The sequence below is a fragment of the Delphinus delphis genome, chromosome 15, assembly GCF_949987515.2.
Source record: "Delphinus delphis chromosome 15, mDelDel1.2, whole genome shotgun sequence".
NCBI lineage: Eukaryota > Metazoa > Chordata > Mammalia > Artiodactyla > Delphinidae > Delphinus > Delphinus delphis.
Window position 1 is genome coordinate 68,670,208 of NC_082697.1, and position 25,882 is coordinate 68,696,089.

General features: G+C 40.6%; 1 protein-coding gene across 8 annotated transcripts in view; it reads left to right on the top strand.

The window, feature by feature from the left end:
• TNRC6A (trinucleotide repeat containing adaptor 6A) overlaps positions 1 to 25,882 on the top strand; it is a 95,771-nt gene that overhangs the window by 59,591 nt on the left and 10,298 nt on the right. For 7 of the 8 annotated variants that reach the window (XM_060031929.1, XM_069541408.1, XM_069541409.1 and 4 more), the window contains 12 exons: positions 1,309 to 1,485; positions 2,374 to 2,549; positions 3,678 to 3,710; positions 5,298 to 5,378; positions 5,753 to 5,804; positions 10,673 to 10,815; positions 11,520 to 11,657; positions 12,128 to 12,256; positions 12,708 to 12,785; positions 13,047 to 13,257; positions 16,777 to 16,908; positions 25,707 to 25,865. In XM_060031929.1, coding sequence (XP_059887912.1) covers positions 1,309 to 1,485; positions 2,374 to 2,549; positions 3,678 to 3,710; positions 5,298 to 5,378; positions 5,753 to 5,804; positions 10,673 to 10,815; positions 11,520 to 11,657; positions 12,128 to 12,256; positions 12,708 to 12,785; positions 13,047 to 13,257; positions 16,777 to 16,908; positions 25,707 to 25,865 — 1,509 coding nt within the window. Of the gene's footprint in view, positions 1 to 1,308; positions 1,486 to 2,373; positions 2,550 to 3,677; positions 3,711 to 5,297; positions 5,379 to 5,752; positions 5,805 to 10,672; positions 10,816 to 11,209; positions 11,357 to 11,519; positions 11,658 to 12,127; positions 12,257 to 12,707; positions 12,786 to 13,046; positions 13,258 to 16,776; positions 16,909 to 25,706; positions 25,866 to 25,882 lie in introns of all 8 variants that reach the window. The other variant, XM_069541411.1, reaches the window with a different exon arrangement.

Below are 25,882 nucleotides of genomic sequence, written 5' to 3' on the forward strand. Positions count from 1 at the left end.
TACAAAGTACTTCACAGTATTGTGAACCTTGTTTCAAGTTACTGTTATTATAAAACTTGTCTAACGAAGTATTTGGATGTGCACACAAAGCTTTTTTTAACTCTAATCCAGGAGAAGTTTATAGGGAAGAAAATTATGGGGAAGGTGTTTACCATCAGGGAACAGAGCTCTGCCTTTGGCAGTGTTGGCTGTGAATCCCACATACTCCATTCTCCGTTAGGAACGCTGTAGAAGGCAGAATTGGAAAAGTGATGTCAAGCTGGAATGCTGTACACTTTTTTTCAGTTCTTCTGAGTCAAGCCATCACGTTTTGGTTTTATTATTTGACTAAAATATCCCCAGAAATAAAACAAGTATCTAATAAGCACAGTGCTCCCTAAGAAACTAGGTACTATATTTGGCCTTAGAAGGAATTTGCTTAAGTAGGCATGAAATCTAAGTCTATTGGATATAGCATGTATGTATGTTTGCTTAAAACATTTAATAATATCTTTCTAGTATATTCCACTTTCGTCTTATAGCAAGGAACTAATTCCTATCCTCTGCAAATTATCTTGACAATGACATTTTTCATTAGTTGTCATTGAGATGTGTTGCCTTTGTGAATGGAGGTTTTATTGAATAATCCATTGGATGTAGAGACAGAAGTGTTTTCATGAACTAACCCTTCAGCACCTAACTGTTTTTCTGAGTATTATTAATTTAGATATAATTCTTAGAAAAAACAGGTATGTATCTAAGGGGAAGGCTGTTTTGGTTCTTTTAAACAACGTGTTTATGGCTTGGCTTTGCCTTGCTTCGGACAACCTAATACATTTTTTAAGAAGCATTGTTCAGCATGTATAAAAGTAGGATGCCTACCTATTATTAGTCTTACAGTAAATTGCTTTTTCCAAAACAGTGATGTTGAAAGGTTGTACGTATAGTAAAAATTTTATACACATACTGTACCCAGCTTGATCACCTGCTTTAATTCACTAGGTTTGACTCAGAATGACTTGACTTTTCCAGGAGTTAAATTCATCTTCAAAGGAGGATGACTTGCCATAATTAAGGTTATTCAAAAGAATCTGCTGTACACCCAGAGGGCAATTCTGAAAGAAGAGGTGAAAAAAAAATTCATACCATATAGTTAAATTACAATAATGGGAAATTATTTGTCTTCTTTACATAAAACAGATGCCATCCTTTCTGCCTATCACATTATTATTTAATACATAAATGTGAAGGTCGTCTTCTTTTGTTCCCTAAGTATTCCTTATTGCCTCTACCGTGTGCTGATGACTTCTTTTCCCACACTTTCTAAAGGCTGGGGTGAGCCCTGGGGTGAGACTTCTACTCCAGCCACAACTGTGGATAATGGTACTTCAGCATGGGGTAAACCCATAGACAGTGGTCCCAGCTGGGGCGAACCCATTGCTGCGGCATCCAGCACATCCACGTGGGGCTCCAGCTCTGTTGGTCCACAAGCATTAAGCAAATCTGGTAAGTTATTGATAATTCCTGGCTGTAGCAGTGGTGATCTCATTGACTATAATTAAGTAATTGGATAATGCTTATGGCATTGATAATGTATCCATGTATTATCATACTGGATGATTTCACTATTTGTTTGGCTCTTTGAACTTGTTAATGTGGTTTGCTTTTTTACCTTTCTGAATTTTCCTATCTTTTCTTTTTCTTAGAAGTGTATAACTATTAATGATTTGCATGTACTTCACCAAATCTAAATTATATTTTATCAAATTGGATTATTTAGAAATAGTCAAGCAACTTTCATGCTATCCAGCACGAGAGACTGAGTATAATAGTCATGGGGACATATGTCCAAACTCTCTGGCTCAGGTTCCAGACAATTCCCTGAATATTACACAGAAAATGAACAGAGTTCAGGAAGGACCCTCAATATTCAGATGAACATTGTCACTATTCCCATAGGAATTCCAAAGGCCGAGTATAGAGATGAAATACTTTCTGCTTTTGACTTGCTATGCTTTTGGGCCATTCTCCTTAAAAATATGTATTAAAATTAATTTTTAAAAATTCTGTTCGTCCTCTTGGCCCTGTGCGTCACCATGCAGCTTGCTAAGCGAGTACGAACAAGAGTGCCACCGATGTCCCATGTTTAGGAACCCTCTGACTTGTAAAAGCATGGCAGGTGTTTTATTGAAAATTTTAATAAAAATAAATTCTGGTTTAATGTAGCTTTTGGCTCAGCATATAACATACATTTTTGCCGTGCAGATCTGGTAAGGGAGATAAAAGAGGGTTTTTTAGGTTCTCCCCCTGCTCTGCCTGCTTAATGAATGCTCAGCCTCCAGAAAGAATTGTTTGATTAAAGCATGTTTCTCTTTATCACAAATCCACAATCAGGGCCAAAATCTATGCAAGATGGCTGGTGTGGTGATGATATGCCATTGCCTGGAAATCGCCCCACTGGCTGGGAAGAGGAAGAGGATGTAGAGATTGGAATGTGGAATAGTAATTCATCTCAAGAGCTTAATTCATCTTTAAATTGGCCACCATATACAAAGAAAATGTCGTCGAAGGTAAACATTTCAAGGGCAAAGCCCTTGAAACTTTAAATTCCAAAGGTAGTTTACCCACAGAAAATTAATGTTCTGCCTACCCGTTTAATGCAATCAGTATAGTCCATGCAGTCCCCAACTTAGGTAGAACCTCTTGTATGGGCAGCCACCTAGAAAAACATAAGACTACAGGAACTTCCTTTCTCCCCACTGCTACAGCTTGGGATTTCTCTCCTCCTCCCCCTCCACCAGTGCTGCCTGGGACAACCCCTCACCCCAGGGTGGTACCTGCAGTGCTGAGGATGAAGAGAAGGGCAAATCTCCATGTCGACTCTTTCCATCCCACTGCCAGTTCGTCTCCCATTCCACCTCCTCACCTGGAGTCCCTGACCTCCGCATTACCCAGAGTTACCATCCTCCTTATTCATCCCCCATCTTTGTCCCTTCTCCACCCTGAAAGGTCCTGTGACAAAAATCCCTAGGAATGAGTAGAGTTTTGTTTTGCTTTTAAATGTGGACACATCTTATCCCAAACCTGGCTGTTCATCAGAATTGTATGACATTTGTTTAAAAAGTATAATATCCTATACCCTAGGCTACTGTTGTTTTGGAAATTGGACCAAGTTTCTTGTCCTAAACAAGCTCTCTGAATGTTTCTGATGCAGAGCCAGGTTTGAGAACACTGGTGTCAGATTTTCTTGGGGACCATTTTGAAAATATGTGCCTAATCTCCCAGGTGATTCTAATATATCCTCTCGACCCTATTTGAGAACAGTTTGTTTTTGAGGGACCTTAGAAGTCAAATACCTAGTAGCTCACTGCCAGGGTCCCTCCCTTTTGATCCTGGGATTCTAAGTCTAGGACCTGCCATTTTCATTTAAAAAATTTTTCATTTGGCTGAATTTGCCTATTGCCTCACCATATAGCTTATGAAGTGCTTCCCCATATTTTACATAAATCATTTGATCCTCATAACCTTCTGAGATAGAATACTAATGAGGAATTTGAGACTGGAAAAAGTGGTGACTTGCCCAAAGTTGCATAACTAGTAAGTGACAGAGCAAGGACTTAAGTTTAGGTCTTCCAATTCCAAACCCTGTGTTCTTCCCACTGGACCATGCTGTTTTGTGACTTTGTCTTTCCTTACAGGGTCTGAGTGGCAAAAAAAGGAGAAGGGAAAGGGTGTGTAGCCTTTTTACTCTTTCTCCTTTGTTTCTACTAGTAAAAATCTTTTAGAAAGCAACTGCAAATATTTATCTAGCCTCTGCTGTGTGCCAGGTACTGTGCTTGGTGCTGGGGGTTCAGAAACACTAGGATAAGAGCATACCTTCAAGGAGCTCAGGGTCTAGTATGGGGCGTTAAGAGTTGCTCTAAGGAGTGTTAGCTTGAATTTGGAAGATGCCTCGGGGGGGGGGTGTGTTAGGGAAAGTGTTAGGCTGATGTTACTAAAATAACAGAATTTTAGAGAAGAGGTGTGACAATCTAATCTGTAGTTAGATTAGGGCTAGATACCAAAGTGTTTTCAGTAACATGCCAGAGAATTTGAGCTTCATTTTGTATAAAATATGGAGCCAGTCAAGTTGAATAGAAGGCAACATCAGTTTGGTTTTTAAAATTAATTTCTTTAAAGAAAGCTAACCAGTGATAGTATGAAAGATAAATTGGAACAGAGGAGAGACGAGAGTTAGTGATCTTAGTTCGGAAGCTTCTGCATTCATTCTGGTTAGAAAGGACAGCCTGAATTGGGAAGCAAGAATAAATGTTTAGCAGAAGGGATTGTTGTGAGAGACATTTGGAATAAAAGAGACAGGTATTGGCAACCAGTTAGGCATGGGGTGGGGGTGAAAAAGGAAAAGGAATCAAAGCCCACTTCAGAAACCTTGGAAAGGGTTAGATGCTTGCTTCAGAGACCTGCAGTTAGGGGGAAATTACGAAGCTGTGTTCTGTTCCACAGTCAGAAGGAATAGGTAGTAGCAATGGGAAAGGGAAATGAAGGCAACAAACTGAGAATTGTTCTGTGATCCTCACGTTAATGGGAGGCCTTGGTCTCTATGGCTTCCAGCCTCCCTGTCTACCAAACTGCTAATCACGGATCATTTTTTCTCTGAAGTCATGTCTCCAAGTAGTTTCCGTACCTCCCATACCCTAAGCAGCCACAGAAAGCCAACACCAAGTAGGAGGAATCCCAGCTTTAGTTGCTGCTGGGGATATTGTGTTCTTGGCAGCATAAATTGGAATTTTAAAATACTCCTTCATATGGAAACATATGGTGTTTTTTCAGTACAGTGCACATAGCATAATTAAATTATGGGTTTAATTGGTTTCTTTGGACTAACCTGAAACCTGGTGACTCTTCTTACTTTGGTTTTGTGTGAGAATTCTACAAATCCAAATTATAATTAATCTTTTAGGACACAGTTCATTTATAAATTGGAAACTGTCTGATGAACAGTTCTCCATTATCCAGAGGACTTTTTAACTTTTTGTGGGTCATCAAGGCCCTTTGCTTCTGTCTTTTCCTTCTGACTGCTTGCCTTTAGAGATTTCTCTGTGCATTACAGCTATACCAGAGGACTGGAGCAAAGGAAGTTGAAAATCAAATAAGTTGATTTTTAATTATGAACAACTCTGTGAGAAGAGTTGGTTGGAGGAGAAATTTATTGGCTAAAAATGAGAGTTGGGAATTGTCTTGAAGTTTTATTAATCCATCACTATACCCAGATAAATAGAGATGGCCATGGCATCTTTCTACTCTTTTATTTTACAAAGGGAATGATGAAAGGTGGAAACAAACAAGAAGAAGCATGGATAAATCCATTTGTTAAACAGTTTTCAAATATCAGTTTTTCGGTAAGTATGTTTTCTTGGCAACCTCCTTCCCTTTTAATGGCGATCCATAAACTTACCCTAATACCCTAATTTCATTTTTTTGTTTTCTTAACAAATAATTATTTTGAGTCCTTATGAATATGCTGAGGTTAGAATAAAATTTTCCATGATGTCTTCTTTATTTTTACAGTTTTAGCTAAAAACATTGATCACGTATCTTTTTTTTTTTAGTCTTATTTAAAAAAATTTTTTTTTATCATATTAGGCAGTGAAAAATGAAGTTTTATGATCCACTTAAATTTCACAAATAAGGAAATAAAGTAAAATTCTTCACTTTTAATTTATTTTCATTGATAAATTAAGGTCTACTAACATGCTACTTTTTCCTTCTTCAGAGAGACTCACCAGAAGAAAATGTACAGAGCAATAAGATGGACCTTTCTGGAGGTGAGAAAAAATTAAATCAGTTTGAGTTTTATATTCATCATTGATGGAGAAACTTATCTGACATGATCCTCCTGAAAGAGCACTGACCTTGACCAGGAGACGGAGACCTGGGTTTCTGTTTCAGTGTTCCTATTCTCTCTAGCATACATTAGAATGTGGGGGTTTTCTGAGTTAGTATGCCTTTTAAAGTGTAAATCACTGTGCAGAGCTAAGGTAGTGATACTGTTAGCCTTTGATTACCTCAAATTTAGTCCTGTCAAGAATAAGTTATCCAGGTTGAGTGATATAGTCTTCTTAATTTAGGGAGCAATGTGTACAAAGACCCAGATACATGATAGAGATATCTTAAACCATACTGGGGAAATGGCAAGTAGTTCCATGCAATGGAAGAAGAAATATAAATTGGTTGTGGTGGTGGGAGTGTGGTGACGGTGAAAGCTTTACTTAGGTGAGGTTGCCAGAAAACTAGGTAGGTGCTAACTCATGAGGAGCTTGGGTGTCTGAGCTTTATTCTGAAAGTATGGGATTAAAAAACTTTAAGCCAGGAGGATGAAATGATTTGGTCTTATGTTTTACAAAAATAATCATGGCTGTAGATTGAAAATAACTTGGGACAGAAAACATTGGCAGCAGAGGAAGACTAAAAGATACTAAACATAGCAAAACCAGTTAGAGATTTGTTGCTGTAGCCAGTGAGAATTTTCAAAGCTCTAAACTAAGACAGTTGGTGGGAAGAATCTTAATTCAGTGTAGATACAGGAATTAGAATCAATAGAAGTTGATAACTGGCTTGAATCGATCTGCTATGGAGGATGAGGGTGAGGGTGTGGTGAAAGATAATTCCCAGCTTTCTTGCCTGGGCAGTTTAGTATGTGGTACTGTTGTTGTTGTATTAGTCTGAGTCCAGGCAGAAGAGAGAAACTACATAGTAGTTTGAACAGGGAAAGTTTAATACAAATGTAAAGAATCACTATTAGACTAATGAGGGATTGGCTAGGAAGAGATAATAACGAGACTCCTCAAGAAGATATGGATATATGAATAGCAGATACAAGGAGTAACCTAAAGACTAAAGTATAAACTCAACAGCGTAAACAGCTGTTCTACAGCGTAAAAAGTGAAAAAAGGGAAGAGAAAAGAAGATGGCCTATACAGATAAGCAACAGATAACATGCAAAACTACTGCCATCCTTATTTCTGTAATTGGTCACAAGCTCTCGTTGGTATCTTTGGCTTCCTTCTTTTACTACCCATTCCATACTTCCCCACTGTCAGCCAGCACCTCAGCTGCTCTGGGTTCTTTTGCTGGTGGAGTAACCCAAACCTTCATTCCTGCAGGGTCTGAGCCCTCAGTCATCTTTGCTTTTTTGGTTGTTATAGTTTTTTCATTAACCTTTACTACTGGGCATGGAATTACTAAGAAGCACCCCCAGACGCACACACCCACCCCCTGCCCACCTGCCCGGATTCCAGAGTCTTTGCTGCCTTCGTTTTGTAGCAGGAAACCAGGTCCCCCTTGGTAATCAGAGTCAGTCATTCCAGCCAGCAGGTGAGCCCCCCGCCCCCTTGCCAGCTGGTTCAGTAACATCGGTTCTTAACTGTATCCTGTAGGACAGAAGCCCATCCTTTTAGAATGTTGTCTTTCAGCGTGCTTTGTAACTGGGTCTTCAGGAACCACTTGTACCTATCAGTTTGGCTAGCTACTTTTGGGTGATGATACATGTGGTAAGACCAGTTAGTTAAGCCCATTACTCTACTTCCTTTACTATGAAATGAGTTCCTTGATCAGACACAGTGCTGTGAGGGGTGATGGATAAGGCCTTTTGTGAGACCATGGATGGCAGGGGGGGGAAGTCCGTATCCAGAATATGCATCTATTCCTGTGATGACAAGGCTCTGCCTCCTCCATGGCTCACTGAATGGCAGAGAAGTTGCTGTGCTGCTGTGCTGTTGGAACTTTCTGGAAATCTACCCTTCTAGGGTGCTGGGAAAAGCTGTTCATGGAGAGATGTCTCACCTTAGACACTCTGCTACAAAGCTGCCTGGAGGTATGTGGGAATGCTGGGAGAAGCTGGCCTCCGAGTGAGACTGATCACCCTGTACTGCAAGTGTAGGGCACAGGAGAAGCTGGAAGCACTGCCAAAGCCGCCAAGGGCACGTAGGCAAAACTTCCGCCTGCAGTGTCTCTCCAGCGCCCTCTATTGACAAAGCCTCAGTGCCAACTGGTGAAAGAAAAAAATGTAGAGCCCAGATACTTTCACAGAGCAGTCAGAAAGTGTGAATTTGGAGCTGAGAGACAATAAATCAATAACTGGGCGTTATTTGAGATAGGAAATATAGCAGGGGAAACAGGTTTGATAGACAAGGTTACTGAGTTTAAAGTTGCTATGAAAACCATGTGGTGACGTCCAGTAAGCAGTAGAAAATCTGGATGTGGAGCTTAGAAGAGATAGGGCTGGAGATAATAAGTGTAACTAGACACTGATGGTAGTACAGCCTCAAAAAATAGGTTGACTGGGGAATTCCCTAGTCGTCCAGCGGTTAGGACTCCAAGCTTTCACGGCCAAGGGCCTGGGTTCAATCCCTGGTCAGGGAACTAAGATCCTACAAGCTGCTCCAGCACGGCCAGGAAGAAAAAAAAGGTTAAAAAGTTTAACAAAAAAAGAAGGTCAGCTAGAGGCTTATAGAGTAATGGGCCAAAGACAAACTCCAGGGGGAATAATGACATTTAAGGGAGATCTGAGGAGAAATGGAACAAGTTAGAGTAGAATAGAGTAATTTTTCAGTAGTCAGATGAGAATAGAGATTTGAAAAGAGGAAAGTGATTGTCATGGAATGGATTTGATCCTGGGGGTTAGGACGAGTCATTGGTAACTTTAGCCAAGGGTCTTCTTAAAGGATTGGTCAAGGGGCGGCTGCCACATTTGGCACTCAGATGGTTTTTAAAGTGATGCGGGGACTTCCCTGGTGGCCCAGTGGTTAAGAATCTGCCTGCCAGTTCACGGGACACGAGTTCAAGCCCTGGTCCGGGAAGATCCCACATGCCACGGAGCGACTAAGCTTGTGCGCCACAACTACTGAGCCTGCGCTCTAGAGCCCACGAGCCACAGCTTCTGAGCCTGTGGGCCACAACTACTGAAGCCCGTGTGCCTAGAGCCCGTGCTCCGCAACAAGGGAAGCCACTGCAATGAGAAGCCCACGCACTGCAACAAAGAGTAGCCCCTGTTCGCCGCAACTAGAGAAAAGCCTGTGCGCAGCAACAAAGACCCAACGCAGCCAAAAATGAATGAATGAATGAATGAATAAAGTGACACAGAATGGTTTGGAGAAAGGATGTATCATGCCACTTTTTGAAAAGATTTTATTTAGGTAGGCAAAAATAATGTGGATTGTTAGGAAAGAACAGCTTGGAGAGAGACTTGGAAGAAGAGTTGGTTGGGTTTGGTTACAAGATTAGATGTGGAGAGTGAGGAAAAGAGTTCAAGATGGCTAGCTTGGGTGCGTCAGTGAATGGTGACACCATTAACGGGGGAAAGAGAACAGAGGAGAGGTTGTTGCAAAAGTTTGTTGCCAAAGAAAAAAAGTTCGTTGCCATTTAAGGGAGAGCTCTTAATTACAAGTGCTGAAGTGTGGGTTATTCACATATCTGGACCAGTACTTCTGGAAAGCAGCAGCATTTGAAAATGGTACCTATTTTAAGAATCCTTTTGTTAAAATTTGTCTTTTCCACTTGCCTAGGATGAGGGTAGTAGGGGTGAGTGTTGTGGTGGCTGCAGCAGCAGGCATCTCAAAGAAGGACAGCAGCTGCAAGGAAATTATGGGGGAGATCTGAGGACTGAGAAACTGTGGAGACTGAGGAACAGGGAAATGGGAGGAAAAGGTATTCTCGCAAGGTAAAAACCAGGTTTCAAGGCTGTGTGACTAGGAGAATGAAGATGCCACTTTTGAGTCCCATGAAGATCTAGAGGCGATATCATGTGCTTGGTTTCACCTGTTAAAAGTGAACAAGGGGCACTTAAGTGGCTATGCTCAGCAGGCAGTTGAAGATGTGTGTCTGAGCACAGGAGTGAATTCAGAGTAGGCATTTGTATTTAAGGGTCACCTTGGTAGTGAATAAGCCTGGGGGAGGCCAGTTTGAGAGAGAGAGTTGAAAGAGTGAGACCTTAAACATACTGAGTACATCCCAGCATTGAAGAAACACAAAGAAGTGGGCTCAGCTATGGAAAGAGGAGGAGAAAGAGAACCCAGAACGGGTATAATATGATAAGGACGTGGAGTTAGAGATTTGTTTAAGTAGGATTGTAGCCTGGGAGCTGGCTATTTTGAGTGAAGATTTTTTTGCCAGACGGGCTTTCCATGAGAGGAGGTCATATTTATTGCAGCTTAGTCAGAATGCGGAGAGCGGAGCAAGCCCTGAGAAAAGAGGAAGACCTTTCCCTGTCTGCTAAGTGGGGGTGATGATAGTAGAATTATTAGCATTAAATGAGAATGCATGTTCAGAACGGTGCCTGGCACTTCGTGAGCATATGCTAGATGGTGGTTTGTCTTAGTGCTGTTTCTGTTGTTTGTTACTGGAAACTATGTTGTTATTTTAAAATTAAGCAGATTATAGATGACCAATAGATGTCTTAACCGTCTATTTCCTAGTCTATTTTCAAGTTAATTTGGTTCAATAAAATAACAGTATTCGCTAAACCCAACTTGTGAGGAATGCAAGATTTATTAAGTGCATTCTTCACATGGTCCTGGTCAAGGCAGAATTCATTTTGGTTTGGAAGTGAGTATTTTTCTTTCTACTGTACATTTATCTGAAACCATCTAGGTTAGTTATCTTCCTACTTGATAACGTAGTCTCCTGCATTTATTAGGAATGTTACAAGACAAACGAATGGAGATAGATAAACATAGCCTAAATATTGGTGATTACAATCGAACGGTCGGGAAAGGCCCTGGTTCTCGGCCTCAGATTTCCAAAGAGTCTTCCATGGAGCGCAGTCCTTATTTTGATAAGGTAAGTTGTTCCTTTGTTTTTTGTTTGTTTTACCCTGTGGCTAAGAAAGCAATACACTTAATAGCATAATTTTCTCATTAACAGTTTAGAACATTTAATATAATATAAAGTGTTTATAACCCAGTGCCAAATATTACTGGACTTGTAGTTCATTGTCCTTTTATGTCTCGGTTTATCACAGGGGTTGCATTTATATTTTCCTCTTAATCCCATAAAGTATGTTTGGTTCTTTCTATGTACTCTAGAATTAACACTAATCCGATCTCTTCTGTTTTCTACCTGTTTCCTGTTGATGCTGGAATGTCATATGACTTCTCTTCTGTTCCTGCAATGATTTCTCCCTTCCACTTGTTTGCTTGGCTGGTGTTGCACATCTTTCTGTCTGTCCAATCAGGATGGCATTGTAGCAGATGAATCCCAAAACATGCAGTTTATGTCCAGTCAAAGCATGAAGCTTCCCCCTTCAAATAGTGCACTACCTAACCAGGCCCTTGGCTCCATAGCAGGGCTGGGTATGCAAAACTTGAATTCTGTTAGACAGGTAAGTCCACGTGTGTATTTTAGGCTCTCTGTTGATTTGTATAAGTAATAAGATCTCTCTTACATGTAGTTGCTGTGTTTAAATCAGTATTTCAGTGTGGTAATGAGGTGTTTGTCCCTAAAGAATCCCAGTGTTATTTGGTGGTGGTTGTTTGTTTTTGTAGAATGGCAATCCCAGTATGTTTGGTGTTGGAAACACAGCAGCACAACCCCGGGGCCTGCAGCAGCCTCCAGCACAACCTCTCAGTTCATCTCAGCCTAATCTCCGTGCTCAAGTGCCTCCTCCATTACTCTCCCCTCAGGTGAATAAATTTCCACTGTATTCTCTACTCTTTACCTGGAAAAGAACCTTGAATAAACTTATATTTGAATGAGATGACTAGTTGATCATCATAGTATTTATTGGCAACTTTGAGATGAAACTAATTCTGAATTAGTTATTATTACAGAGGGATGTGGTAGGGTGAAGAAAATGAGTCAAAGATAATTTAAATCTAAAATTTATCATTCTTTTTCATAAAATACCTTGAGGGGAGGAGGACAATAGCAAAGTAAATTTGACTGGCTTAAGATTCATCTCTGTCACTTTATACTTAACACGTGAAAACATATGTGAACAATAAATTAGTGAAGTCAAGAAAGACAGTTAGAACACAATCCCCCCCCAGTAATAGTCCACAAATTTTAATTGCTCTACTGATAATTTAAAATACACAGTACATTTTGTTAGCTTGAGTTACTTTTGTTATTAACCTGCCATTGTGATCCTCAGGTTCCAGTTTCATTGCTGAAGTATGCACCAAACAACGGTGGCCTGAATCCGCTCTTTGGCCCTCAGCAGGTAGCCATGCTGAACCAGCTATCCCAACTAAACCAGCTTTCTCAGATCTCCCAGTTACAGGTAAGCAGAATAATAGCCTTATTCAGTATACATTTATTGAGTGTCTACTGTGTGCTGAACACTAGAGTGTGCACAGGAAGTGTTGCAGTCAATAAAACGGGCATAGCCATGGCCTTCAGGGAGCTAACAGTCCATGTGTGAAGACAGATGGTGAACTCGAAGGGCAGGGTGCTCTGTGAGCAAGGCCAGCCAGGTCTGGGCTGGTGGTCGGGGTATGATGAGGAGGAAAAATTTCCCTGATGGAGTGGAAGTTTAGATTGAGCAAAAGACTGAATTCAACAGAATGGCTGGAGGCCAGAGAGTCCAAACAAGGGATATTAGATGAGGCAGGGCATGTGGGCATTGACTAGATGAAACCATGCCTTTGTAGGTCCCTCTGCCACCGTCACTCTAGGGCACGCTAGTCTGTGATGACGTGGTACTGATGACCTTTTTGCAATCTTCCCTCCAGCGATTGTTAGCGCAGCAGCAAAGGGCGCAGAGTCAGAGAAGCGTGCCTTCTGGGAACCGGCAGCAGCAAGACCAGCAGGTAGATCTGATCCTTCCCCTTGTTTGCTTGTACTCAGCTTATATCAACTCCATTGTAAGAAGACAGTCGAAATGCTTTATTAAACTATAATGGAAAAGGTTGTTCATTAAGTCTTCTGTCTGCCCAGAAGTCTTATTAACTGGTATATAGTGATTCTTCACCTTCCTACTGAGAAGGAAGTGAATTCAAAAGTGAAGGGGAATGAAGGTGTCTGTAAAGACTTTTCTCCACAGTTTTTCACAGTCGTCTTGTCGTTTTAAGGGTCGACCTCTTAGTGTGCAGCAGCAGATGATGCAGCCGTCTCGTCAACTTGATCCAAACCTGCTGGTGAAGCAACAGACTCCGCCATCTCAGCAGCAGTCACTCCATCAGCCAGCCATGAAATCTTTCCTTGAAAATGTCATGCCCCACACTACACCTGAGCTGCAAAAAGGGCCATCACCAATAAATGCTTTCAGCAACTTCCCCATAGGTGGGTTTCTCCTTGGCCAAAGCATTCGGCTGGTGCTTCATGGTCACAAGTTAACATCCTGCTGTCTTACCTGTCCAGATGTTCTCTTGTGAGTGCCACACTGATCTTTAGCTGTTCCCTCTCAGAGGGTGGCCACGCCTCTTCTAGCGCTAGCCTCTTCATGCTTCAGGAACGCCTCTCTCCATTCAAGAAAATCACACTATTTAAAAAATCCCATGCTCTTTTGAAATGAGTTAGTATAAAGATATTATTTCTTTTTAACACTCAGATATCTTAATTGTAGGATATGAATTGGAGGGGAGGACTGAAATTATTAGAGCACGCCAGAGAAATTTTGAGCAGTGCTGCTTTGAGGAAACAACTGGGAACAGTCACATCTGAAATTTTAATTACTATTTAAATATTTATAAATGATTACTGGCATAAATGTAGAAAATAGGGGTGAGAGAAGGGATTGCCTTTATTCCTTTTGCCATAGCACCCCCCCTTCTCTTTTTTTATGACGTCTCCAGGCTTTTTATTCCCTCTGGGAATTTCAGGCTTATATGTCTTCTCCTTCCTTAGGCCCCTTTTCTTCTTGTGCCTTTGAATATATTTTGACCTTTGATCGTTCACACCCTATTCATTTAACTTTTTCTTTCTCTCTTGTAAACCAGCTTTGTTGGTTAACAGGCCCAGTTTTGTTGAAGACAAGTCAGTTAACTAGCATGTTCTGGGCTGTGGGCAGGAGTTGGGCCTGCTGTTGCCCCTGGTGCCGTTTCACTTTGGCTGAACCTTATACAGGATTTGGCTCTCCCTGGTATTGCCATGGACTCTCTGCTAGGACATAGGTGGAACTTTGAGTTTTAGGAGTTGTTAGCAATCTCTTTACATTCCCTTGTCAGTTACCACTGTAGGTGAATACCAGAGAAGCCGGGTCATCCCAGAGACAACAGTATAGTGGTAAAAGAATACCCAAGTGTACACTGAGAGGTTTTGTCTCACTAGTGAAAGGAAGTGACTCTCACTGATCACATACTGGACATATAAATTGGGCCAATGAGGAGATAAGTTTCTAAATAAGGGATTTCCTAGCCTCGCTACCCTTACAGCAAGAGACTTCTTCTTGATTAAGAAAGTCTGCTTAGCGGCTTCCCTGGTGGTGCAGTGGTTAAGAATCCACCTGCCAATGAAGGGGACATGGGTTCGAGCCCTGGTCCGGGAAGATCCCACATGCCACGGAGCAACTAAGCCTCTGCGCCACAACTACTGAGCCTGCACTCTAGAGCCCGCAAGCCACAACTACTGAGCCCATGTGCCACAACTGCTGAAGCGTGCGCACCTAGAGCCCGTGCTGCACAACAAGAGAAGCCACCGCAATGAGAAGCCTGCACACCGCAACAAAGAGTAGCCCCCACTCGCCTCAACTAGAGAAAAGCCCGCGCGCAGCAACAAAGACCCAACACAGCCATAAATAAATACATACATACATATATACATACATTTATTTAAAAAAAAAAAAGGAAGTCTGCTTAACCCAGGCAAGCACCAGTATGGTTGTCTGAATCAGGCATTGGTAAACTATAGCCCATTGGTCAAATTTGGCCAGCTGCCTGATTTTATAAATAAAATTTTATTGGAACACAGCCATGCTCTTTTGTTAATGTATTTCCTATGGCTGCTTTTGTGCTGTAACAACAGAGTTGCATAGAGACACTGAGACCATGTGATCCATAGAGCCTAAGATATTTACTATCTAAACCTTCACAGAAAAAACTTGCCAAGTATTGGGTCTAATTAATGAGTCCAGAGAGCAGCAAATTTAATTACTCTCTCCAAATAGGGGTGGTATTAGAGAATTTATATTATTAAAGTTTTAAGCTTGACCTGGTATCACAGGAACTCATCAGACCCAAGTATCTAAAAACCATTTGTTTTGAAACTTTAGATTAAGAACCACCTCGATGTGTGTTAAATGAAGATTCTGGCTCCCACTGAAAACTTTTTTTTCTTTTTTTTTGGTCGTGCCACATGGCATGCAGGATCTTAGTGTGAGTTTCAGCACTTGGAAGATTGAAGCAAGAAAGTAATAGAACCTGACTTACTTTTTAAGAACTCACCCTGACTTTTCGTTGTGTGCCCATTTATATACTTTTTAAAATTATTATTATTTTTTTAAACTGTATTTTTTAAATTTATTTACTTTTGGCTACGTTGGGTCTTCATTGCTGCTCCCGGGCTCTCTCTAGTTGTGGTGTGCAGGCTCTCTCTAGTTGTGGTGCACGGGCTCTCTCTAGTTGTGGTGCACAGGCTTCTCGTTGCGGTGGCTTCTCGTTACGGAGCACGGGCTCTAGGTGTGCGGGCTTCAGTAGTTGTGGCACAAGGGCTCAGTAATTGTGGTTCATGGGCTCTAGAGCACAGGCTCAGTAGTTGTGGCACGTGGGATCTTCCTGGACCAGGGATTGAACCTGTGTCCCCTGCATTGGCAGGTGGATTCTTAACCATTGCACCACCAAGGAAGTCCCTATATTTGTAATTTCTTACCCTGTGCATACTTAAGCTTAAGAAAACATCTATCATCAATTCTTTTTGCGGGGGGGGGGGGTGGGGGGGTGGGCGGGACACAATGCACGGCCTTTGGGATCTTAGTTCCCCGACCAGGTATCGAATCCGTGCCCAGTGGAAGCAGGGAATTCCGAAAAGTTTCCATTTTTAACAAGCATCTCAGATTATTCTGTTGATGATGGTCCCCAGGATCACACTTCAAGAAACACTGGCTTAATGGTCAGTTTTCTGACTGTAGTATCTCAGATAGAAATTTCCATCTTTGTTCCAAGAGAATATCTAAGTCTGATGTGTGTCATCAGCAGAGTTCAAGTAAGTTGCACCTTGGGATATGGGAGTCTCGCCCTAAGGTACAATTGTTAGAGCAGGACATTTTTACTTTTAAATGATACTATCCTTTGGCGGGTCAGGCAGTTGAAAATTGTTTATAAGCAAAAGTTAGCAACTGAAAGTGATCATATGTAATTCTTCTCTTGGGAAGTACCTAAAGAGGTATATTTTAATAGAGAGATAAACTTTAATATTCGGCTGTCGTAGAATTTTCTGTTATTTTGCCAAGGAATTTAAAAATAATCAATATTATATGGAGTAGTTTCCCACAGTTAATGCAATTATAGTACTAACAGTTTTATGGTACTAACAGTTTTGAAAATGTTATATTAATGAGTGTTAGACAAGCTATTTAGGATTTCTGTGTGTTGCTTTCTTTGATAATCTAGCCATGGTTCGCTCTTCTGACGTTGTTTCTGCGTGGCATCGGCCAGGAGTCCAGAGTGTCTGTCCTGCCTGCCTTGCCTTTGTCTATAATCTTCTGGCTGTGCCACATTTGCAGGATGGTATTTATTAAGGAACATTAGGATTGAAAACATTAGATTAGCTACATATGTTTTTCTAGAAAATGAAAGTTGTGGTACCAGAAGGAAAATACGCTATATTTTATAAAGTGGTTTTTTAAAATTATTATCTTATTTTTAGGCTTGAACTCAAACTTGAATGTAAATATGGATATGAACAGTATTAAAGAGCCACAGTCAAGACTAAGGAAGTGGACTACAGTGGACAGCATTTCTGTGAACACATCTTTGGATCAAAACTCCAGCAAACATGGTATAAAATGCATTCTTATATTTTGACTTTTAAAAAAATAACTGTAGAATATTAAATGTAGGCTTTATTTTATTTTATATATGTATTTTTTCATAGCTAAATTCTCTTAAGAACCTTTTCTCATTATTAAAAAGTGCTTTATTAGTTATTAAGTCTTAGTTAAAACCAAAAAAAATGACCTTTATTGTGCTATTGTGAAAAACAGGTCAGATTACACATTTATTTTTTAATTATTCCCTCTTTAGATGATCATTTAGTTTTTTTGCTATTATTTTATTGTTTTATTGTTTTGCTATTATTTTATTTTGCTATTATTTTATTTGCTATTATTTTATTAAACAGATAGTTTTATTCTTGTATACATAGCAATCTAATGAACATATTCTAGTAACGTTCTCTTTTTCAGAATAAGGAGGTTGATGCTCTTTCTCCTTTACTTCAGTGTATGTTCCTGTTATTCTTTTTTTTAATTAAAATATAGTTGATGTACAATATTATATAAGTTACAGGTGTACAATATAGTGATTCACAACTTTTAAAGGTTATACTCCATTTGTAGATATTGCAAAATATTGGCTAAGTTCCTTGTGTTGTACAGTATATCCTTGTAGCTTATTTTATACCTAATAGTTTGTGCCTCTTAATCCCCTGTCCTTATCTTGCCCCTGTCCCCACTGGTTCTCTATATCTGAATCTGTTTCTTTTTTGTTATGTTCACTAGTTTGTTGTATTTTTTTAGAATCCACGTATAGGTGATATACAGTATTTTTCCTTCTCTGTCTGACTTACTTTACTCAACATAATACCCTTAAGGTTCGTCCGTGTTGTTGTAAATGGCAGAATTTTCTTCTTTCTCCAGGCTGAATATTATTCCTTTGTATGTGTATACAACACCTTCTTCATTCATTGATGGACACTCAGGTTGTTTCCATATCTTGGTTATTGTGAATAATGATGCAATAAACGTGCAGATGTCTTTTTGATACCCTGTTTTCATTTCTCTTGGATATATACCCAGAAGTGGGATTGCTGGGTCATTAGTAGTTGTATTTTTAATTTTTTGAGAAACCTCCATACTGTTTTCCACAGCGGCTGTGCCAATTTACATTCCCACCAACAGTGCACAGTGTTCCCGTTTCTCCACATCCTCATCAATATTTTTGTTTGTGGTCTTTTTGATGATAGCCATTCTGACAGTGAGAGCTGATATCTCATTGTGGTTTTGATTTGCATTTCCCTGATGATTAGTGATGTTGAGCATCTTTTCATGTGCCTTTTGGCCATCTGCATGTCCTCTTTGCAAAACTGTTTAGGTCTTCTGCTCATTTTTAAATTGGGTGTTGTTTTTTTTTATATGTTGAGTTGTATGAGCTGTTACATATTCTGGATATTAACCCCTTATCAGTCATATCATTTGCAAGTATTTTTTCCCATTCATTAGGTTGTCTTTTCATTGTCAATGGTTTCCTTTGCTGGGCAAAAGCTTTTAAGTTTAATTCGGTCCCATTTGTTTATTTTTGTTTATTTTTTTAAAATAAATTTATTTTATTTATTTATTTTTGGCTGCATCTGGCCTTTGTTGCTGCGCACTGGCTTTTCTGTAGTTGCAGCAAGCAGGGTCTACTCTTCGTTGCGGTGCGCAGGCTTCTCATTGCAGTGGCTTCTCTTGTTGCGGAGCACAGGCTCTAGGTGCGTGGGCTTCTGTAGTTGTGGCACACGGGCTCAGTAGTTGTGGCTCGCAGGCTCTAGAGCGCAGGCTCAGTTGTGGCGCACAGGCTTTGTTGCTCTGTGGCATGTGGGATCTTCCTGGACCAGGGCTCGAACCCGTCTCCCCTGCATTGGCAGGAGGATTCTTAACCACTGCGTCACCAGGGAAGCCCCATTTTTTTATTTTTGCTTTTATTTCCTTTGCTTTAGGAGACGGATCCAAAAAAATACTGTTAGGATTTATCTCAAAGAGTGTTTAACTATGTTTTCCTCTAGGAGTTTTATCGTTTCTGGTCTTACATTTAGGTCTTTAGTCAATTTTTAATTTATTTTTGTATATGGTGTTAGAGAATGTTCTAATTTCATTTTTTTACATGCAGCTGTCCAGTCTTCCCAGCACCACTTATTGAAGAGACTGTCTTTTTCTCCATTGTATGTTCTTGCCTCCTTTGTCGTAGATTAATTGACCATAAGTGTGAGTTTATTCTACTATTCTTTATTTACTTAACTTGACATCTTGGAACTGTCAGTTTTTCTTTTTTTAAATTATTTTTGTATTGTTAATAAAAATTACAAAAATTTTATATGCTTCCCCACCCCCGAAATGTTCTCATTTTCTTTACTTTAGCAGGCCCTGTAACTAATGTGAAGCAGCCCAAGACTAGTAGTCTTCCCTTCATGGATACTATTTTGAGATCTCCAGACTTTTACTTTATCCCCTTAAAAATCAAGACTGTTTGATAGAATTTCTTCTCTGTGGTTGCTTTTATTCTTTCTTCATTGTTGTATTTTTTCCTTCCTTGTAAAAATGACTTCAGAAATATACCTTGACCTGGTGTGGTTTTGGTTTTCATCTCTAGAAAGAAAGACCAGGTTGGTTTTATATCTGTATATAAGAACCCTCTAAATTTCAAGTCTTAAAAGGTTGGGGTTTTGTTTTTTGGGTTTTTTTTTTTTTAAGCTTTTCAGTCTGTTTAAAGAAAGTGCTTTTTCTTACTATAATAATTCTCTAATTGTTTATACTATCATTTTCTCCCAGAAGCGCTCCTCTTGGCTCTGTGGTTCTCTTCCTTCTCTTACTATCTCTCTTTCTCCTGGTAGAGACTTAGAATCTTCTTCTCAGGCACACTCTTTTTATTTGTTTTCAGTTTTCCTTATATTAAAAAAATAGAGAAATGTTCATCGTCTTATTTCCATTATTATTTTGGTGCAGTTTGTTCTTTTGTCCTTATAAAAATAAAATTGGCATCTAACTTTGTATTCTAGAAGAGATCCCAAAACTGGTCTGAGTGTTATGCTTTGTTACACACTATTTTGAAAATATTTTTTTTGAACCAGCATCTGTTTAAACATTCAGGAAATTTCACGTACAGATTCAGATTTCTGGCATCTCTGGAGAAATGTGAAGGTCTGCCAGCACCAAGCTCCAGAGCAGTCACCACCCAGAGTTGAGTGGCTGCTGCCCATGGCTCATTCTTCCCATTCCCCTCACACCTGTGCCTTCCCTCCCATTGGTGGAGAAGTATTTTTCTGTACTCCCTAACCAGGGAAATATTTCCCTGTAGTCATGTTTCTGTCTGAGGAGGGACCATGGGATTTTTTTTCTGTAGGCAGGTTGCTTCACTTGTATATAAAACCTGATTGGCCTTATTGGCATTTGTATTTCAATGTTGTAGAAAATGCGGGTTGTTTTTCCATAGTACCAGAGTAGTGTAGAGATCATTTTTTAAGAGGGAATGATCCGATAGCAGTAGTCAGGCTGGGCTGAGATGGGCTGAGTCCTGGAAAGGCCTGTGGGGACGCTTGGCTGGCTCTGATCTTTTGCATCACAATCTTACGTGGGTTCTATTTTTATCCCCATCTAGTGAAGCTTAGAGGGCTAGTAAGATAGTTGTGGAGCAGAGAAGAAAGGGCAAATTCAAGAGAATCTTCCGTGTCAGAGATCCCCATGTACACTGGTTTCCTAGAAGAACTCACAGAACTCAGAAAAACGGAAATACTCATGCTTATGGTTTATTAGAGCAGAAGAATACAGATTAAAATCAACAAAGGAAAAAGGCGCATAGAAAAGAGTCCAGGAGAAACCAGGAGCAGCCTTTTGTTGTCCTCTCTCAGTGCAGTTTCTCGGACTTAATTCTCCCAGCAACAATGTGTGACAACATGTACAAAGTATTGCCAGCCAGAGAAGCTCAGCTAAGCCTTAGTGTCCTCATTTTTTTGTCAGGGGTCAGTTGTGTAGACATGGAGCACACCTGCTTGTCAATCTCCAACCCCCTGCAGACCCTTCAGAGTTCAGACCAAAACAGCGTGACCCAGGCCCATGCAAACAAAAACAGATGTTCACCATAAATCACATTGTTATCATAAACTCTCTGGCATGGCCATGGCCCAATGTATGCAGAGGAACTCTTAATCTGGCGTGCTATTCCGTGAGTTACAGGAACCCAGGAGCCATCAAGGACTAGTCTGAAGCTCTTTGCCATGTGCAGTCTAGCCCTGTGCTGACCCTTTACTCTACACCTTCCAGAGTCAAAAAGCGAGATTCATTAAGGGAAGTAGAGTAGAGTGGAGGCAAGGCCGCTTAACAGGGGAATTGTGGGTCAAGTGAGGTTTGGACTGGGGTATTTGTGATACTTTATGGTCCTAAGATTCTGTGACTTACCAGAGTTTAGAAAATCCCTTTCCCCTCCTCATTGCCAGAGAAAAGTACAATGTTCAGGAGCTGGAATACATTTATTTTAGTCTTAGAGTTAGTTGAGGGCAATTGGGAATGGTTTCCAGGAGGCCTGTGATCCCTTAAGCTGAGATATGAAGGATAAACAGGCATTAGCCAGGCAGAGGTCAAAGGAGGGAAAACCATAAAGCGTTAGTAGAGGCTAGAGTTTTAAGAGCCTTACAAACTACTGAAGAGTTTGAATTTTACTCCTCTGTAATGGAGAACTGTTGAAGAGTTTTAAGCTGGAAAGTGACATGATCAGATTGGCATTTTTGAAGAGGCAGTGTGAAGAACTGGGGAGTAGAAGTGGACAGAGAGATTAGTTAGGAAACTTCTGCCTAATCCAGAGCGTGGTCAAACGAGATGACAGTAGTCTGATCTCATGTGTCATTATTCAAAAGCTATATGATCATTTCACAATATATACAAATAGCAAATCATCATGTTGTACACTTGAAACTAATATGTTGTGTGTCAATTATATCTCAATCAAAATATTTTAAAAAGAAATGAAGATTAAATGTGTAAGTTATAAAGATACCCACTAAACAAAAACTATAAGCCTTCCACAGTTTCAGAAAAGATAAATCAACATTTTCAAAGAGTTTTTAAAGAATCTATAAAGAAATTAAAAGAAATTCATATTGGATCATAAAGCAAAATCTGACTCTATGCTATATACAGGGGGACCCAAAACAAAGTAATTCAGAAATCTTTGCAATCACAGGAGGAGAAAAAAGAGCTAGGTAGGCAGCAGGATTGACAGGACTTAGTGATTTTAAAATAATAGGGAAGAGCCAGGGGAGACTCTTGTTTTCTGACTTAAGTAACACCAAATCATTGTTCCTCTGATTAGTATTAAAAGGATATTTTGTTACATTCATTCCTTCCCTTTTCATTGGATTTTATCTTGAAACTTTGACTAAACTTGGCTTAAAGGTCAGTTTGCTGGTTTGTACACATTGGACTGATGATTATCAGAAATTAAAGGTGAAATTGTCATGTAATTGAAGGAACATTGAAACATGAAATCAAGCAGCCCTGAATTCTAAGCTAATTTGCCACACAGTGGTATATCATGTTTGGAATTTTCCTTAAGAGAGGGAGTGGGAGCTGAGACAATGGCAAAATGTCAAAATAAATATGGACCCTAGAATTGACACCTGCCTCCGCTCCTAATTAGCTCTGCTGTTTATTAGCTGCTGGCAAGTAGCTTAACCTTTCTGAACTTTGGTCCCTCATCTGCTAAATGGGAGTAATAATAGTAATGCTTGTGATGTTTTGAGGATTGATAAGGCAGTAACTCTGAAGCGCCTAAGCACTAGAACAGGGTTAGACACATAAGTGGCCAGTGGGTCTCAGCTTTCATCATTATTGTTATTGCCGTCATCGTCATCTCATGAGTGCCCTACCTCTAAGACGGCACCATTTCTCCAGTGTAAATCCAGCTCTATTTGCGTAAACTAAACCTACCACATAAATTTTACATTTCATTTTTCTGATGCTCTCCCATGCAGTGTCTAATAGAATGTAATTGGATCATGGCTGCCGCTTAAGTTGTGTCTATTGTCCTTTTAAATAAAATGAAGTTTGAATAAGTAGATATTGTTTCTTTTTAAAAAGGGGGGCGGATGCTTTCATCATTGCTGGTTCTTGTGTAAGAATTAATCACTTCAGATTTGGCAGTTATGCTTACTTACTGTATTACTTGCAACTACTACTTTATATATCCCACTGTATTTCCAAGTGGTTTTAATTAGCCTAAGATACATAGTTCACTACGATAAAAGTAATAACTAGATGAGGAAGCCAGAGAAGAGAGGGAAATGGAATTGGTGGAATAACTGAATCAAGTCCGGGATAGGTTAGTGCCCACCAGTGAGTGGCATGAGGTCTTGTATTTTACCAGAAGCTCATAGCTGGAGCAGCCTTGAGTCCATGAACCAGGGCTTTCCTTACATCTGTTTCAAACTCTACGTGAATGGACAAGACACTTGGTTTTCCTTCTGTTGTCAAATCCAAGTTCATCTGATGCGCAGTGAGGCCAAACAAACTGAAATGTCAGAGTTTGGAATAGAGAAAGGAGTATTGCAAGGCCAAACAAGGAGAATGGACAGCTTGTGCTCAAAAAGTGCAAACTCCCCAATGCTTTTAAGGGGGGGAAGAATTTTTATAGGCGAAATTGGGGTGGGGGGGCTACAGGGGGTGTAACCTTCCTCTGGTTGATTGGTGGGGAAATAACACGGTGGTGTTCCAGGAGTCTCAGTCGTTAGCCCTCTGGTCCCATCCAGTCTGTGGTCCAGTGTTTGTGATCAGCCTGAAGTTACCATCCTCCACCTGGGTTGGGGGCCTCAGTTCCTGTAGAAGAACTCAGATTTCTATCAGGTTGTGATGTATATCTTTTGAGGAGGAACCAGGATCCGGCCGGTGGCTACACTATTGTTTCTTGACTGCCTTTCCTTTGTTTCTGCATTCCCTCACTCCCCAGATTAGTAACTGTTTGAATCTGCCCTTTGGGGCTCAGGGAAGGTCTAGGAGGCTGAAACCTTTTTTCTACAAACAAGAAATGGGGGACATGGAATGGCTTTTGTACACGGGAGGGCCACACAGGGACCTGCTCAGTTTTACTTTCTTCACCCTTGCTCCTCCCCATTCCAGAAATTGTATCTCCTTCAATCAAGTTATTAAAGCTAGAAGTTTAAGAGGCATTCTCTTTTTCAAAAAGTTTGAGATAATTTACATATAATACAATTTCTCCTTTTAAAGTATAAAATTCTGTGGCTTTCAGTAACATTCTCAGTTGGGTATCCATCGAACAATCAACTTTTTTTTAAACTTTTTTTTTTGCTTGTTTTTGGCTGCGTTGGGTCTTTGTTGCTGCACGTGGGCTTTCTCTAGTTGCGGTGAGCAGGGGCTACTCTTCATTGCGGTGCATGGGCTTCTCATTGCAGTGGCTTCTCTTGTTGCGGAGCACAGGCTCTAGGCGCGCGGGCTTCAGTAGTTGCGGCACGCAGGCTCAGTAGTTGTGGCTCGCAGGCTCTAGAGCGCAGGCTCAGTAGTTGTGGTGCACGGGCTTAGTTGCTCCACGGCATGTTGGATCTTCCCAGACCAGGGCTCGAATCTGTCCCCTGCATTGGCAGGCGGATTCTTAACCACTGCGCCACCAGGGAAGCCCCACACAATCAACTTTTGAACGTTTTCCTTACCCTAGAAGAACCCCTTAGGTGTCATTTCTCCCACCTCCATTTTCCCATCTCTCTAGCCATAAGTAAAAACTGATATTTTTGTTTTCTGTAGATGTGTCTGTATTGGACATTTCATATAAGTGGAAGCATATAATATCTGGTCTTTTATGACTGGTATTTTTGGCTTGGCGTAATGTTTTCGAGGTTCATCGTGTTGTAGCATGCACATGTATTTCACTCCTTTTTATAGTTGAATTGGACAATATGTACCACATTATGTTTGTGCATTCATCTGTTGATGGGTATTTGGGCCTAAGAGACATTCTTGATTTCTTCCTTTCTCCAGTCTGCACATTGAGTCCATCTGTGAATAGTACCCATTCTGCTTCCAAAATACATAGTTTATGCATCTGTTGTGTCTCCTAATGGTCTCCCTGCTTCTATGCTAGCCTTCCTTCCATTTTCCACACTGCAGCAAATGTGACCTCAAAACAAATGGGATTGTATTACTTCCCTTCCTAAAACCCCTCAGCATAAAGAACTCCTTGCCAAGTCCTACAAAGCCCTGTCTGAGGGTGTTGTAAATTCTGATGCTTTCGGGGAACAGGCAGGGCATAGGCCAGTCTGGAGTGGTAGGGCCTGGGACAGCTAGAGTGTGCACACCCCACCTCAGGATCTTTGAATTCCAAGCATTTAAAACAAAATGTACTTGGTCATCCCTGCCCTTCAAGATCAGGGCCCCACTCCTTCATGTTGTTCTCTCTCCCGTTTACTGTTTTTCAGGCAGAATGATCTTTCAGTTCCTCAAATGTGCCGAACAGTTTTTCTCCTCAAGTCTTTGTGCAGGCCGCACCCACTGGCTAGAATCTTTTCCCCCAGACTCTCCATGCTGTCCCTGCCCCCTCCTTGACACACATTCTCTCCTTCTGCCCTCTGTCCATTTACTTGGCTTTTTGTGAAAATATACTGTCGTTGTGGGCAAGGGCCTCATTCATATCAGAGGCTAGAAGTGATTGAAATCTGGAAGAAAGCACAGGGCTTTCTTTTCTCCTCACATCTTCACATAATCTACAGGACAGTTTGGAACCCACAGATCTAATGAAAAGTTTTCTTACTATATTTGACAAACTACAAGAAATAAATGTGATACTATATTTTGGTCACATTTCCCTTCCATTTTCTCTCTTTAGGTGCTATTTCAAGTGGTTTCAGGCTGGAAGAGTCTCCATTTGTTCCCTATGACTTTATGAACAGCAGTACTTCACCAGCCAGTCCTCCGGGTTCAGTAGGAGATGGCTGGCCACGTGCCAAATCGCCTAACGGCTCTAGCAGTGTTAATTGGCCACCAGGTAAAATGCCGACATCT